Source organism: Lepidochelys kempii, chromosome 8 (assembly GCF_965140285.1).
Source record: "Lepidochelys kempii isolate rLepKem1 chromosome 8, rLepKem1.hap1, whole genome shotgun sequence".
Lineage (NCBI taxonomy): Eukaryota > Metazoa > Chordata > Testudines > Cheloniidae > Lepidochelys > Lepidochelys kempii.
The window spans coordinates 78374359-78389242 of NC_136387.1; the positions used below are offsets into that span (position 1 = coordinate 78374359).

Below are 14884 nucleotides of genomic sequence, written 5' to 3' on the forward strand. Positions count from 1 at the left end.
GGATATTTGTCATTAGAGACTCGTACAGAAATCCTTGCAAATGAAAGTTTATGGCCTAATTTTTTAACAAGGTTTATGGCCGTGATCATTTTTTTCATTCAGTTATTTTCCTTTTTCCTTTTCTCTATAACACATTCAATTTGATTTTTGGAGTGTACCACTGTGCCAAAAGGGAGTTTATGGGGATGCCAAAGGACTCTGACTTAATACACTACCTTTGGCAGATATTTATCCTCTTCTGTAATAAGCAGAGATGAGCTCAAACCTGTAGTGATCTGGATCCAAACTTTGCAGTTGGCTTCTTTATGTGAGCCAAACTAGAGCCCTGGATCTAAAGAGCCCCATGAACTCTGAGGAAGTTTAGTATGAGATCAAAACTATTTGGCTCAGCCTATTGGTATAAAGATGTTTTTGTTTCTGTAAATAAACATCAGTAAATGTTTTAGTAGGCTCCCTCAGTCCCACTTTGTCTGCCCAGGAGGTTGCCATATTTTTTCAAAAGAAAACCAACATCATCAAGAATTTTCCTCTTCTTCAGTCTCTGCTGGCACCCCCATCATGTTCACCTTAGTCTCTGACTCTCTGATCTCTCTTCTGACCTTTCTCTTCCTTCCCATCCTCCTTGAAAACTCCACTAACCTTCCCATTTTTCAGGCTTGCAACCTCTAGTTTAAAAAAGGGACTCTCCTCCCAGAGATCCCGCTGCGTTAGTACTCCTGTAAGTAGAGACTCTACCTGGAAGGCTTGCATTGCTGGTACCAAGAAAGGATCCACATTCTCTTCACTCAGCTGTCCTCAGTCTTCCAAACCAGATTTGGCAATCAGTGCCAAAACCTGGTACCGCCTCCACTAGGCAGGGCAGATATGAGCTCTGCTCAAGGGGTAACTCATGGCACCGATCCTCTTTCTGGAATGGGAGAAATCAAAGAAATTAGTCGTTAGGCCTTCCAACATTTCTAACTCACAAGCCCACATGCCTGATCACCCTGGACAGGCCAGCGGGGCTGACTCTCTGTTGCATCCATGTGGAATTAAGTGCACTATGCCATGAAGCTCAATACTGGCAATGACTCCTCACTGGCACCTTCAGTGCCAGACCTACCAGTACCACAGTCCTGAAGAATACCAGCAGACTTGTTAATAACTATTGACGCCAACCTGGCCCCAGTACCAATACCACTAGCACCTGTATCTCCAGAACTGTTCCCGAAAGGAACCACAGTACATATCCTGACAGAAACACCTCCACAATGTATTACATCAACGGGCAGGAGGATGCCTGCTTATCTCCCTGTGTCAGGAAGCAGTCAAGCAATGCACATGCTACCAGCTTCACAGGATAACTCCCTTGGCCCTTCACTTACCAGGAACAAACAAAGATCTCGTGGATTGCCTCAGCAGACAGTACTCAGCCAACCATGAGTGGTCACTCTATTCTTAAGCCTTTATTCCACTGATGGGGCTCCCTGAGGTACATCTTGCCTTGTGTTCTGCTCCAGAGCAGATATCAAGGCCAGGGTCACTCCAAGAGGTTTTCCTCATCCCCTGGCTTCATTGGCTTCTCTGAGCTTTTCTTCCCATCTCCCAAAGGGTCATAAGGAAGATCAGTCAGGATGTAGCCACAGTGACACTTACAGCCTCTTATTGGGCCAGACATTATTAGCTCACAGACATATTGCATTTGTCCACACAGCCACCAGTCTCTCTCCCCAGTCTGCCATATTAAATTTTCCTCCCAGACTCCACTTCCTTACTCTGATTACCTGGAAGTTGGCTGGCTGAGCACAACGGACAGCATTAGAGCCATATAGATCGAAAAGATCCTGTAACAGCACAGTCACCTTTCTAGAGGATCAGTCTGCAAATCAAAGTGGAAGAGATTTTTCCATCTGGTCTTCACAACAAGATCTCATCCTGTTGTAAGCTTCTATTACCAAGATCCTGGATAACAGCCCCCAGGTCAAGCTGTTAGGCCCCCACGTCAGCTCTGTCAGGGTGTGTTTAGTTTTCATTTCAGGTTGCTACCCTCCCACTCAGACTTACAGTGTTCTCTCATTCCACTGTTTCAAAGTTTCTAAAAGGACTCGTTCACACATATCACCTTCTTAAGGAACCTCCCTCATTTTGAGATTTTAATATAGTTTTTATGGCCTTGTGAAGCCCTTACGCTCTGAACTCTTATCCAAGTGCTTTCTTCGCCAGCTCACACCCCAAACTGCCTTCCTGGGGGCTACAACTTCAGACGCTAGAGTTAGTGAGATTCAAGCTCTGATAGCAGACCCTCCTTATACTGTATTCCACAGGGTAATTGAGATGGCCTAACACTGGCTATGATATCAAAATATATTAAACATTGATATTTCTAATACAGCTCAAATTTCAGGAAAATAGGGAGCAGAGTACAAATCACAAAATCTAGCAGTGACTTTACACCTGCTGTTTTCTCGTGGCCTTGATTGTGGATTTTATTGAACATATATATATATATATATAAAAACAGAGCATGTTTAAAGGCAGAAATCCCTGAATTGTTGTTTTGTCGCCAGTATAAATCTATTGAGCAATGATTTTGATAGACTGAAATAAAATTATAATTAAATCATAAAAGGAGTAACAGCTGTCTGGTGAGTATGAATATTTTTGCTCTTGAAAAACAAAAACCTGTTTAAGTGCTAGTTAAAGTTGCTTACTGCTAATTAAACTTGGTTATATTCCTATGTATGTAGAGATAGCAGTTGCCAACTTCTGAATCTTATACACATAATCTGATTTAATGTGTTACAGACATAACACAGTTGAATATTACTACATTACTAGTAACTTTCATATTTCTGCCAGACTTCACAAGCAGTGTCAGTCCAGGGACCAACATGGCTACAACAACACTGCATATTTCATGATCACTTATATGATGTATTCCAGGTGCCTTTTGCTATTTCTTCACTCACCATTTTTTTTAAATGTTCCACTTTTGCTAACCCCATGCTAATCCAGATCTTCAGGGTAGCAAGGAAATTGAGAACATGTTTCCAACAATACTTGTTTTACAATTGCACTGACTCCCTAAAGCAGTTTTCTTCCAGAATTCAATAGTAATTAGAGGTATCCTCATGATGCTTTAATGTGTTCAAAACCTGGAGCGCACATAGCTGCTGACTGGTTGTGGCCCATTTGCATGATTTTCCAGTTGGAAACTCTTGGAAGAAATATCTTGTGAATGTAGTAAAGGTGGCTTACAGGAGTTGTTTTGCACCTTACCAAAAAGAGACAACAGCCAAAAACTTCCACATGTTTATTAACAAGATCCAAAAAGAGTTACAATCGAGGAAACACTCTGAACCATAACTCTCAATCTCCTAAGCACCAAAGGGCAATTAGGCTCCCAGCTCCCATTGAAAGTCATTGGGATTAGATCCCTAACTCTGATTTGTGCTATTGAAAATCTGCTGCCTCCAAGAACGTAGCTGGGACCACCAGCTCTGTGCATTTTCTTTTTGAAAAAAAACTTGCAACATCCTCAGAAGACAAGGTGGAACTGAAGGAGTTGAGTCAAGCATTTACTGATAACTATTTACAGAAGCAAAAGGCATCATTATGCCAATACACAGCTGGGACAGCCAATATGTGTAGCAAAGGGACAGCATTCATACATCATTTTTGCCATGTCTACATGCTGTTTTGCAATTTCCTTACTGCTATAAAAATACATTAATCATACATTTGGATGTGTTATTATTTGTTATATTTAGTAAAATACTGAATGTGCATTAATGTTTTTCACTTCATCAAATAGCTCAAAATTGGGATCGTGAATGTGCTTTCCTTTCCCAAGGTATTCACAGCTTCTCTATACTGACTGTTTCTTTTCTTTTCCTGTCGCTCCCGTTGTTGTTTCTTCCACCCTCTCCACAGCTTTCATGTCCCAGAAGGAGCCCGTGTTCATTACTCCTGTTTGGAAGTAACTGGCTGCAGTCACTAACCAACCTTGAGTGTGGGCACTTCCAGTTTTCCACCTAGCCATGGAGTGTCCTGTAAAATTAAAAGTACCTGAAATATCTCTTCTAACTCTCATTACAGGGAAAGTAACTCTTTCAAATGAACACAGCTCCACGTAGCTTCTAGCTATGATTCTATTAGGTGTTCTCAGAATAAAATAAATGCACTCAACAGGAATAAAGATTATTTCTTACCTGTAATACATTCAGGGGCAGATACTCAGCTGGACTAAACTATCCTAGCTCCATTTTGTTTAAATCCCTGAAGCTGTGACAGTTTACACTAGTTAAGGAGTTGTTTCTCAGAACATGACTGTGTGCTCTTCACAATTCAGTCCCTACTCTCAGTCCAGGCTGTGAATGTAATGTTCAGAACACAAATCCCAGAGCTGCTAAACTGCCTCAAAGCATTAAGACTTCCTTAAACAAATTGGCTGTAGGTGTAATTGGTTTGTTGTTTTTGTAATCTCTATCATAATTAAGAGCTATTAGACTGGGCCAGATTGTGAACCTCTGACTTCCATTGGTGAGGAGTTACTCCCATGAGAAGTCCCATTGATTTTAATGGTCAGATGGAGTTTATATGTCTGGGGTGAACTCACTCATGTCAGTGGCAAAGCTCCCATTAATTTCAGTGGAGCCAGAATTTTCCACTTGGTATATAAACTGCTGTTACTATGTACAAACTGAAAAAACATATCCATTTTAACAAGATGTCTTGCTGACAGGGTTTGGTGTTCTCCTGTATGTGTTCCTATTGGTATGAAAGAATGGTTAAAAATGAACATAAAAAGATATTTTCTGTTGTTCAATATAAAGAACTGCCTTTTCCTCTATAATTTGACTCTCATTTGTTTACATAGTGCCTCGTTTTCAAAGTCTCCTTCTACCGTAGAAACTGGAGGCAGTTCAAATTGAAAGAATATGTCCCCAGGATGGTAGATTTCTGAGGTAGTGCTAGCAAAAGTAAAACAATGTGTGGGCTATATAGGGGAGGCATATGCAGTAGGATTAATGATTACAGGTCTATTCAAATGAGAGTTTGTAATTACGTTACAGATTACAGAAAGGACATTTTCTTCCATTGGAGATGTTTTCATTTTTTCCTAGGCAAACTGTACAAGCCTTTCATGGAAGGTATTTTTCAAACACTGTCAACAGACTGCTTTAAACTCTGCACTGAACAGATATGTCTGCTTACCCTTATGCCTTTTCCCCTCCCTTTGTTAAGACTCTGTTTTCTTTAAAAAAGAAAAAGAAAGAAAGAAAGAGTTCAGAGGGAGCCCAAAAGCTTTAACAACAGCCTCAAGAGAAGAAATGTCAATCATCCAAGTCTTTTGAAGCTGGGAGGATACTCTGTAATTTTCAATTATATATCCATTTTAGAGAGATTCAGAAAAAAGGCAGCATAACTTCACTGAACAACATATATATGTATAAAATTAAAAATAAATAATCATGCAAGTGGCACCATTTCGCCATATGGTTTCAGATATTGTAGCTGCTTAGCTTCCATTATCTCTTTTGACATCTGTCTATCTGCCTTTATATGGACCCTTGCCCCTCAACATTTCATCTCATCATGGTCGTATCTAAAATGGACATTGAAACCTATCAATATATTTTGAAATAAAATAAATCCCTAAAAAATAAGCCAATTTATTTATGTTATTCATTGCCTTAGTACCTGTCGCAGAGAGTATGAAATACTGTATGGAAAAAAATTGCAGCTTTAATTAAAATTTGGCCAAGTGGACTACAGAAAAACAGCACCTGCTAAATAAGATGAGCAAAAAGAAAAAAAAAAGCTAAGGCTGCCCTCCACTATCAATACCCAGTAGGAAATATCAGGATACCAGTCAAAGGGTTGTCCTGTTTTAACTGTATGTTGGAAAACAGGCCTCGCTGTAAATTTCCTTGTTTTCTGCATTTACGGCTCAATTCAGCAAGGTACTTAGGGACCTGCCTAACGGTAGGCATTTGAAGTGAATTGGGCTACACACAGGCTTACTTAAAGTTAAGCACATCATTAAGTACCTTACTGAATCAGGGCCTAGAGTTTCAGGGCCTAGAATTACAATGATCTAAATGCTACAAAGATGTAGGTGTTTTATTTAATTGTTAATTTATTTGGAATGTTGTGGTAGCAGTGTGTTACATGGTGTTGTGGGTGAGTTTTTTGAAAAGTACCCGGCATTGGCCTAACTCTCCGCCTGTTGAGCGTTACCATTGGCTTCAGTGGGAGCGGACTGAAGCCACTGAGAGTGGAATAGTTCCAAAAGGACCTATCTTTTATTAGTGGAATACCCCTGTGAATAACCCCTCCATATAGATCTTTTGTTACAGCCTGTACAATACTGGTGGAAATTCGTAGGAGAGGGTCATAAGAGAGCTATTTTCTTAGGAAAAGATCTGATCCTGTGTCTTTCTCAGCCAAAACTCCCCATGACTTCAATGGGTGTTCCATTCCTAGCAAGCTCAGGAGACAATAAGTATTACCTCAATCCAATAGTATTTTTGTTTTGCCCGGGTTGCGTTCCAGTGACATCGAGGATATTCTTTGATGAATTTATAGCTTCCTAGAAATTTGTGGCTAGGACTAAAGCACTGGGAAAGCGATTAGCATTGCTAGTTATATGTTGATAGAGCACCTGGCACAATGAGGCCCAGCCTCGTGGTGGCATTTTGGTGCTACTGTAACACCAACAGACCCTGGTTGTTGGCGGGCAGGATCAAACCTGGGACCTCTGGTGCTAAATGCATGAGCCTCTACTGCATGAGCTAAAAGCCATATGCCTGTAGAGCAGACTCATTAATCTCTCTCTAAGTGGTCTCGGTGCCACTAAAAGGGACAGAACACCACACCCAGGAGGTGTGTGGGGTACACTACCACAACATAAAAGTTAAATAATAATTAAATAATATTTCCCCTTCTTCCAACATCCCTTGATTGCATCTGGATCTGAGTACAGGAGGTGCCTCCCACAGGCCACAATCTAGCCCCAACTGCATACCGTCAGCAGAAGCTACTACCAGAGATGTCTGCTCAACAGAGAAAATGATATATTAGGAAAAGCTCTGTAATGCTGTGGCGAGACGACCAGGAAGGGGAAGGTTGGGAATTAGTATTAATTATCTGCCCCTGAAGTCCTATGGGCTAGGCTGTACAACACTTACTCACATGGACGAACTCTGACTCACATAAACAGTCCTTTGCAAACCACCGGGTCTACTCTTGTGAGTAGGTGACTCACCAGGTTGAAAAAGGGCTCCACAATCTGCCCTTTGTTTGTTGGCAGATGCAAAACCACGAAGCGGCATGGGCATCATACAAATAAAATCCATTTGTTTTTTCATGTAGGGACCCATTGGTTTACCTGGAGAAATTGGACCTGCTGGAATCCCTGGTGAAAAGGTAACTTCTAACACCTCAGTCTGAACAGCAGTATAAATCGCTAAAAGAAACCATACATTGATGATAGATTATTTAGTGATCATTGTGACCTAACTAATATGTCAGTATGCATTTTAACACATAGGGATGTAATCAAATGCAGCACAAATCCAATACCAGTGACCAGCACGTGGTTCGTTTGCCTTTATTTATAATGAAATTGGAGCTTGTGAATTTACTGGAGTGGGCAGAGATATTTTTTGTGCCCGAGGGCTTGCCTTCCTATCTATTTCATTGGTTTCAGTCTGAGAATGTGACATGATCAGTATTTGTTTTAATTGGGTGGCCATTTTTCACTTCGCTGTGGAGAGAGATAAAAGCAGAACACTATAATTTGGCAATAAGCATTAGTAAAATTTCTGTGCCAGTTTTTAAATGAAGCTAAGTCAATAAATGCACATAATTACAGTTTCCTCTCCTATATGACACTCAGATGTGTTTGTGAATGTAATGTTTGGCAGTGTTAATATTATTAGCATAATGTAAGTCTAAGAATATTAGACAAGTTCTACTTTAACAAAAAGATAAAAACAGCTATTACTTGACTGAATGTCAGTTTCAATTATAAAAAACACATAATTATTTGTCAGAATGATCTAGCACCATTCATATTTTAATCCTGCAGGATTGAATTAGTTCACCAACTTTGGTGGCTGGAATTCAAAAGAATGCTACTGACAAAATCTTACTCTATGAATTTATTATAACTTCCATGAAAATATGGTGATATTTTTACTGTTGGTTTATATTATAAGGAAAAGGAAATACATTAAATGAAAGCACTGGTTGTCAAATCTTAAATATGGATAAGTTTTATAAGGCTTTAATCATAACTGCATGCCTAGAATACAGTATTGAAGGAGATCTTGTCATTTTGTTTGCTCTTCATATACTTACAAACTTACTTCAGTTGCTGGTTTAAAATAGGAGAGGAAATGTAGCAAATCTGTCAGCAAATGGAAGCAAATTGCTTAATGACAGATTGACAGTTTCCATGACTACACTGGATACTTGTCTCTTCATGATTAGTGGTGCACTGTAATGTGATGTACCCGGTGCCTCTCTTTATAACATAAAGGAATCATTTGTTATTTTCAAGAGCTGTATTTTAGCAGCCGAGATTAATCCTCAGCCAGGCCTAGTAGCTGGGCTGGATGTTATTAGGATAGAAGAGGAGTCAGGGTATAAGAGGTGAGGAAAAAACCCTCCTCCCCTTCTAGCCAGGGAGCTAGACAAATGGCAGTGGCAGTTGATGCTGAGGTGGGGGCTTGACTTGCCCATATGTACGTGTTATTAAAAAATAGAGGGAAATGTGAAGTTTTTTTTCTCTTGTTTATTTGTTACGGTTATAGATAACTCATGGATGCATAAAGAATGTAGGTAGCTAGGAATGTGACATACCCCCATGCAAGGCACGTCCCTGCTGCCAGTGGGTTGCATAGCCCAGTTAGCTTTCTGAATCTCTTTCCTGTAAGCCACCTAGTAAATGGAAGGGAAAAAGTAACTTGTAGTTTGATTTTATTTTCAAAACAAAAAACTGGGACACTGTGGTTGCATTTGGGGGATCACAGGAAGGTGTTGTGCTGGGGGGATAAGAAAGGTTGGTGGGGAAGTGGGGGGAAAAAAGAGGTGCCCTCTCCCACTTCCCTTTGAGGAAATGGGACACTTTATAGTAAAGGCTACAGTGGGAGAAAACCATATTTATTCCTCTATTCCCCCTTCATTGTTATCTCCTAATCTAGCACTCCCCATCTATCTCCCCACTACTGACTTGTCCCCGTCTCTTACATCTGTTCACGTACTTCCCCATTCATCAGTTGACTCCATTCCCACCTGAACTCAACTTGCCCACACATCATCCTCTGAGCTCAGAAAGTTCCTAGGCCGCCTCCTCTTCCTACAGCCAAACCCCCACATGGTCAGAAACACCTCCCACGTGCGTGCGTGTGAACACACATGTGTCTCTCCAGGCTGATAACCACTTTTCTTCCTACCTAACCTCTCTAGAGCTCAGAATCATTCTCATTATCTCAGAGGATCCCACACACAATCCTTCAGGTTCATGAAAACAACTTGCAGGTTCTGAACTTTTTACCTACCTAACATCCACCACCAGCAGGCTCAGAAGTTTAAACCCTCCCCCTTCCTACTTGGTGCTAAGTCCAAAACAGTAGGAGTAGTGGCAGTAAGGAGCAGTACCTATGCTTTGAAATAGCCCCACAGAAGCCTGATCTCTGCTCCTGCCCTCCTCTGCCTGCAGCTCATGTGTTACAGGGACCTCCGGGGCTGAAGGCTCCAGACATCATGAGCAGAGGGCCTTCCAACTTTACCCTTGTGGGGCAGAACTGAAATATTCCCATGATGCCTGTATTCCTTATGCTGGACCTCCTCCTCCTCGTGCTGCCTACAGTATTATGTGCTAGAGGGTCACAAGTCCCCAGTATACTGGAGCCTCCAGGGTCTGGCATGGCTCTAGACCAACCAGAAGTCCCCTTTGGGCCTTGTAATTTCCAGTTCAAGGTGACATACCCGCTCTAGCTCTCCTCAAGCTAGCGCACCAAAAGTAGAAACGTAGTTGCTGCAGCTAGCCCCTCCGGTGTCGCAGCTACATGCCTATTTTTAGAACGCTGGCTCAATCAGAGCTTGCACAGGTATGTCTTCTCAAGCTGGAGATCACATCTTCCAGGTCCATTGTAGACATACTCCTACACAGTTGTGGCACTTAGCCTCATTAACCCCTAATAGCCAGACACCCCTGCCACAGTAAGAAATCCTTACACTGTGGAAAGAGAACTGTGCCAGTGAAATAACACACCATAAATTTGTTTCTTCTCTTTTTTTAAATTGTTTGTTAAAGGGAGAGCGGGGCAGTCCAGGACCAGTGGGCCCTCCTGGGGAGAAAGGTGTCATGGTAAGCAGTAAATGAGGTACAAGTCAGCTTTATTTTACTTGTAAAGGAACTTTTCCTTCCCAAAAACCTAATTCATTTTGGCCATGCCAAGAGCAAGAAGCCATATGGAAAAGTAAAGCATTTGTGATATGTTGTTTCTAGGAAAGTTTCCATTTAGCAGCTTGCTAAGTACTTTGCAGACTGAAGCAGCATGCAGTGAATATGAATTACCCACTTTTTAAAAAACGGCTCTCTCATCAGATTTATGTGCAGGATTGAAGCCCAGTGAATTAGCAAGCATGACAAAAAACAAGGAAAAGTAAACTTAGTCTGCAGATTATGTTTGCTGAGAGAGAAACTACTTTCTAAGACTAAGGGCTGGATTCACAGGTGTTGCAATGCCTGACTTTTAGATGCTCTGCTGCCTTGTAGAATTCACAACCCTGGTAGTTGGCCAGGCTTTTTGTACACTGCATGGGGAGAATTAGGCACCTGAAAAAGGGATTGACAGAAGCCAGCGAGCTGAGCAGGGAGCTGCCTTCGCTAGCCAATAGGAAATGCCAAGGAGAGGGGTATTTGAGTGACTTTGAGGCTATGACTACACTTCACACATAACTGGCAGTGGCATATAGCGTACATGTAGCCAGTGGTGAGCTGGAGCCGGTTTGCACTGGTTCGCGTGAACCGGTTGTTAAATTTTGAAGCCGGTTTAGAACCGGTTGTTAACGGGATGGGCAAACTCCAGCCCGCAGGCCACATCCGGCCCACAGGACTGTCCTGTCCAGCCCGCCTGAGCTCTCAGCTGGGGAGGCTCCCCTGAGAGTCTCTTTTTAATTTTTACTCACCCGGCGGCACTCGGGGTCTTCAGCGGCACTTTGGTGGTGGGACCTTCACTCGCTCCGGGTCTTTGGCAGCACTCCAGCGGCAGATCCTTCAGACCCGGAGCGACTGAAGGAACCGGTATTTCAGCTTTTGGCAGCTCATCACTGCATGTAGCTACCTCCCTCAATGAAAAACATACCACATCCACACTGTGGTATGTAGCTACACATGTCAATGAAAGGCTCTGGCAGAGGGGACGCAACATTGAAAGGTTCCAGGAGCTCCCCACAGCCAGAACCATTCCCCACTGCCAGAGTCTTTCCCTGCAACAGGGAGCTGCTGGAGTCTTTTCCTGGCTGCCAGACTGGAGAAAAGCTCCAGCAGCAGGGAGGCAGTGGGACGCTACACTGCTAAGAATAGGAGTGTAGGCAGAGAGGCATGGCTTGGGTGAATAGAGAGCCATGGGGGATGTACTTGTTTACATACTCAGCCCCTTCCGGCATGTCTTCACTCACCTAAGCTGTGCCTCACCATTGACCCTGCTATTTGTACCAGTGCTAGGGAGGTTTCACGGGGATGTACAACATGCTGATGAAAGAAGCGTGCAGCATCGACACACCCTGAGAGAGGCACCTATTTCCACTTGGGATTCAGAGCCAGGGATCCTCTCCTGGAGTTGGGGGGCCTATACTGGGTCTACTGGTGGTTACATTGTTACATGATTTTTCCCTCTCTCGTTTTAATGTTCTTTTTCTAACAAGACAAAACTCTTGTTGCTCACAGCATCATTATTATATTTAATTATAGCTGCTGTGGGAGGTCATGAGCAGGAGGGCGAGGCAGTCTCTCAGGTAGCTTGGTTCAGTTCCAGGGATGGATTTGACTAGCAAGACCAAGGACCTTGAAGCTAGCTCTTTTTATTCGGTAGGGAAGCCAATGCACAGAGTAGAGCCCTGGGGTGATGTGTGGGTGGGCTGATGTATTTTGTAACCATTGTCCTAGTAGAGTGATGCATTTGGTACCAGTTGAAGGTTTTTCAGGGTGTATGGCTTCATTCCTAGATATAGTGAGTTTCAGTAGTCAAGCTGGAAATCACAAACACACAGATCACTAGGCCTGAGACTGATAGGGTGTGATGTATTTTCTAGCCAATAGAATGGACATTTTTTTGCAGCAGTTGCTCTTTAGGTGTGCATTAGCAGAGAAGAGTCCGAGCAGACCTCTAGGCTCCAGATCAGTCTGTAGGAAGGGGATGATATTCTCTGAAGCACTTCACTCTTCCTACCAACATTAAATCTGTCTTGACTGGGTTCACCTTCTATCTACCACTTTACACTCAGGAACAGATCTCAGTCAGGAACTGAATAAACAAGGATTTATTAGTATAGGACACAATCCTGTTAACACTTTACTATCAGCCATAGTGCATACTACTGTGAGTAGTCCCACTCAAGTCATGGTAGAAAGTGCTATGCCGGGTGGTAAGTGTTTGCAGTAAATGTAACATGCCGTTACTTTATGGACCAGAGCTGGAGTTCGCAATCTTGGGTGGGCCTGCAAAATAATTTTTCCTTGCCAGTCCTATTCACACAAAATACCACTGACACTTGTCTACCATGATCACCTGTTCACACCACTATGCACAGTCCTGGTTGGAAGATAATGGATGGCAAACAAGTTCTTTGGAATTGGGACACATCCCAAATTTAAATTACTTCTTTGAAATGTATGTATCCAGTTCTGGATTGTGGCACTGTAAAGTTTTTCTGTTTTTGGCTCTGGCAACATGTATCCAGGAGAACTATAATTTTGCTGTGTCTTAGGCACTCACCAAATCAGAGTTGCCAGACTGGATTATCTTTGGGATGGGGTGGAAATCTTTTGGCTGTTTTAGAAATTTGAAAATCTGGTTTTGTTCGTAAAAGCTCTTTTGTTGATGCACATTCATATCTTGTGACCTTGGAGAGTGGATTGCTCTTTCGAATACTCTGAAGATGATATAATCAGCTTTTGGGGGGATTATTTTAAATGCCATTACCTGCCAAAATTGCAATTTTGAGTTCAGCAAATTAAGATCAGAATTATTCAATCCCTTTTCTATATCTACTTCCATTTTAGGGCTATCCAGGACCTCCAGGGGGCTTTGGGCCTTTAGGGCCACAAGGATTGCCTGTAAGTATAGACCAACATTTTGATATAACATAAAATGCAGTCTGTTTAAAAATCACTCTTTTGTTCTGTTACTGTTAAGGCTATTTGCAGAACTGTCATGAAAATATACTAGCCAGGCACAAATACTGTTCACCTGCCCTTTACCTATATTTTTGACTTGCCCAGAGCTAGAATTTTTCAAGGCTGATTTAAAGTGTAGCCATTTTAATTTTATTTTGCTGATATTTAATTAAAATCAAATAATAGTATGCATGATGTGTTTACTATTAATCAAAAACAAATGGGATCTTCCTCATTTGCCTGTGTTACACTCTCCACCATGGGTCACCAGCAGGGATAGCAAATGAGTCTTGTAGCACCCTAAAACACAAGTTTCTACCACTTGAGCCAAAGGAGCTTATAATTTATGTGAATAGCCGGTAGAGAAAGGCACAGTCCACATTATTTCTTACCCAGCACAAAGCCAATACTAATGGCACAAAGCCAATACTAAGCATATTTTATTGGATAAGTTGTACTAAAGTAATTTGGTTGATTCTGAGCTTTTAGAAAGAGAGAATGCTTGATTTTTTTTCAGCCTATATTGAACTACTATGAGAATTTATATGTAGTCTGTAATATAGACCTCTTGTCACTTCTGGACGTATTTCTGTAGTGGATATTAAATAATGACTTGATGTAATACTTAGGGTCCTTCAGGGCCAAGAGGACCTCCAGGACCACAGGGATCTAAAGGACGAAGAGTAAGTAGTATTGTTATATTTTACCTAAAGAAATGATCAGCACATGACTTAATAGGAATTGAGTTTCTAAATCACCTCCAATTGCTTCTTTTGAATTCTCTGCAAGGTTATCAATATCATCAATATCGATTCAAGGCATTTTAACTGAAATATAACACACAAGACATGTGCTTCTAGTAAGAAATAAATCCAAGGTCCAGTTCTGCTCCCATTGAAGTAAGTTTGAGTTTTGCCATTGTCTTCAATTGGAAGCAGGATCAGAACCAAAATTATTGCTTGTTTACTTTACCCGTCTCTACTTACAGAAATATATTAATGCAAACCCTCATCCCTGCTGATGGACTGTCTTTCTGTGTCTTACAGACTAAAATTTTTCTTTATCAGCATTCTTTTAATGCCTTCTAATGGCTGTGAAAGAAAATTACAATTCCTACTGTATAATTTTAGGAGAGGAAAAACAAAGCTATACATGACACCTAACATCATCATATTCCTGCACCATAAAACTCAGTTCAGACTATTTTATCAGCAAAATGTGAAAACTTATATTTTTTATCTTGTGCACAGTGAACTGATCCAAAGCCCATTTGAGTCAATGGGAGTTTTTCCATTGAGTTAAACAGTTTCAAAGAGACCAATTAAGCTGTAAAATAGTGTGATGGTTTGATACATGATCCATGTGAACTCTTCCTCTTAGAAAGCCAGTTAATTACTTATTCTTGTTGGCCTGAGCACTCATTACCTTAGATTTAATCTTCAATCTCTCTGGTCACGCGATTACAGACATGAAAGTTGTGATATTACAACA

The 14884-nt window shown here is 41.5% G+C and overlaps 1 protein-coding gene across 5 annotated transcripts in view; it reads left to right on the top strand.

Annotated features, from left to right (window-relative positions):
* COL24A1 (collagen type XXIV alpha 1 chain) overlaps nt 1-14884 on the top strand; it is a 241385-nt gene that overhangs the window by 145190 nt on the left and 81311 nt on the right. For all 5 annotated transcript variants that reach the window (XR_012160423.2, XR_012160422.2, XM_073357181.2 and 2 more), the window contains 4 exons: nt 7357-7410; nt 10307-10360; nt 13280-13333; nt 14023-14076. Coding sequence is in view for 3 of the 5 variants with exons in the window: in XM_073357181.2 (XP_073213282.2) it covers nt 7357-7410; nt 10307-10360; nt 13280-13333; nt 14023-14076 (216 nt within the window). In the remaining 2 variants the exon portion in view is untranslated. The remainder of the gene's footprint in view (nt 1-7356; nt 7411-10306; nt 10361-13279; nt 13334-14022; nt 14077-14884) is intronic.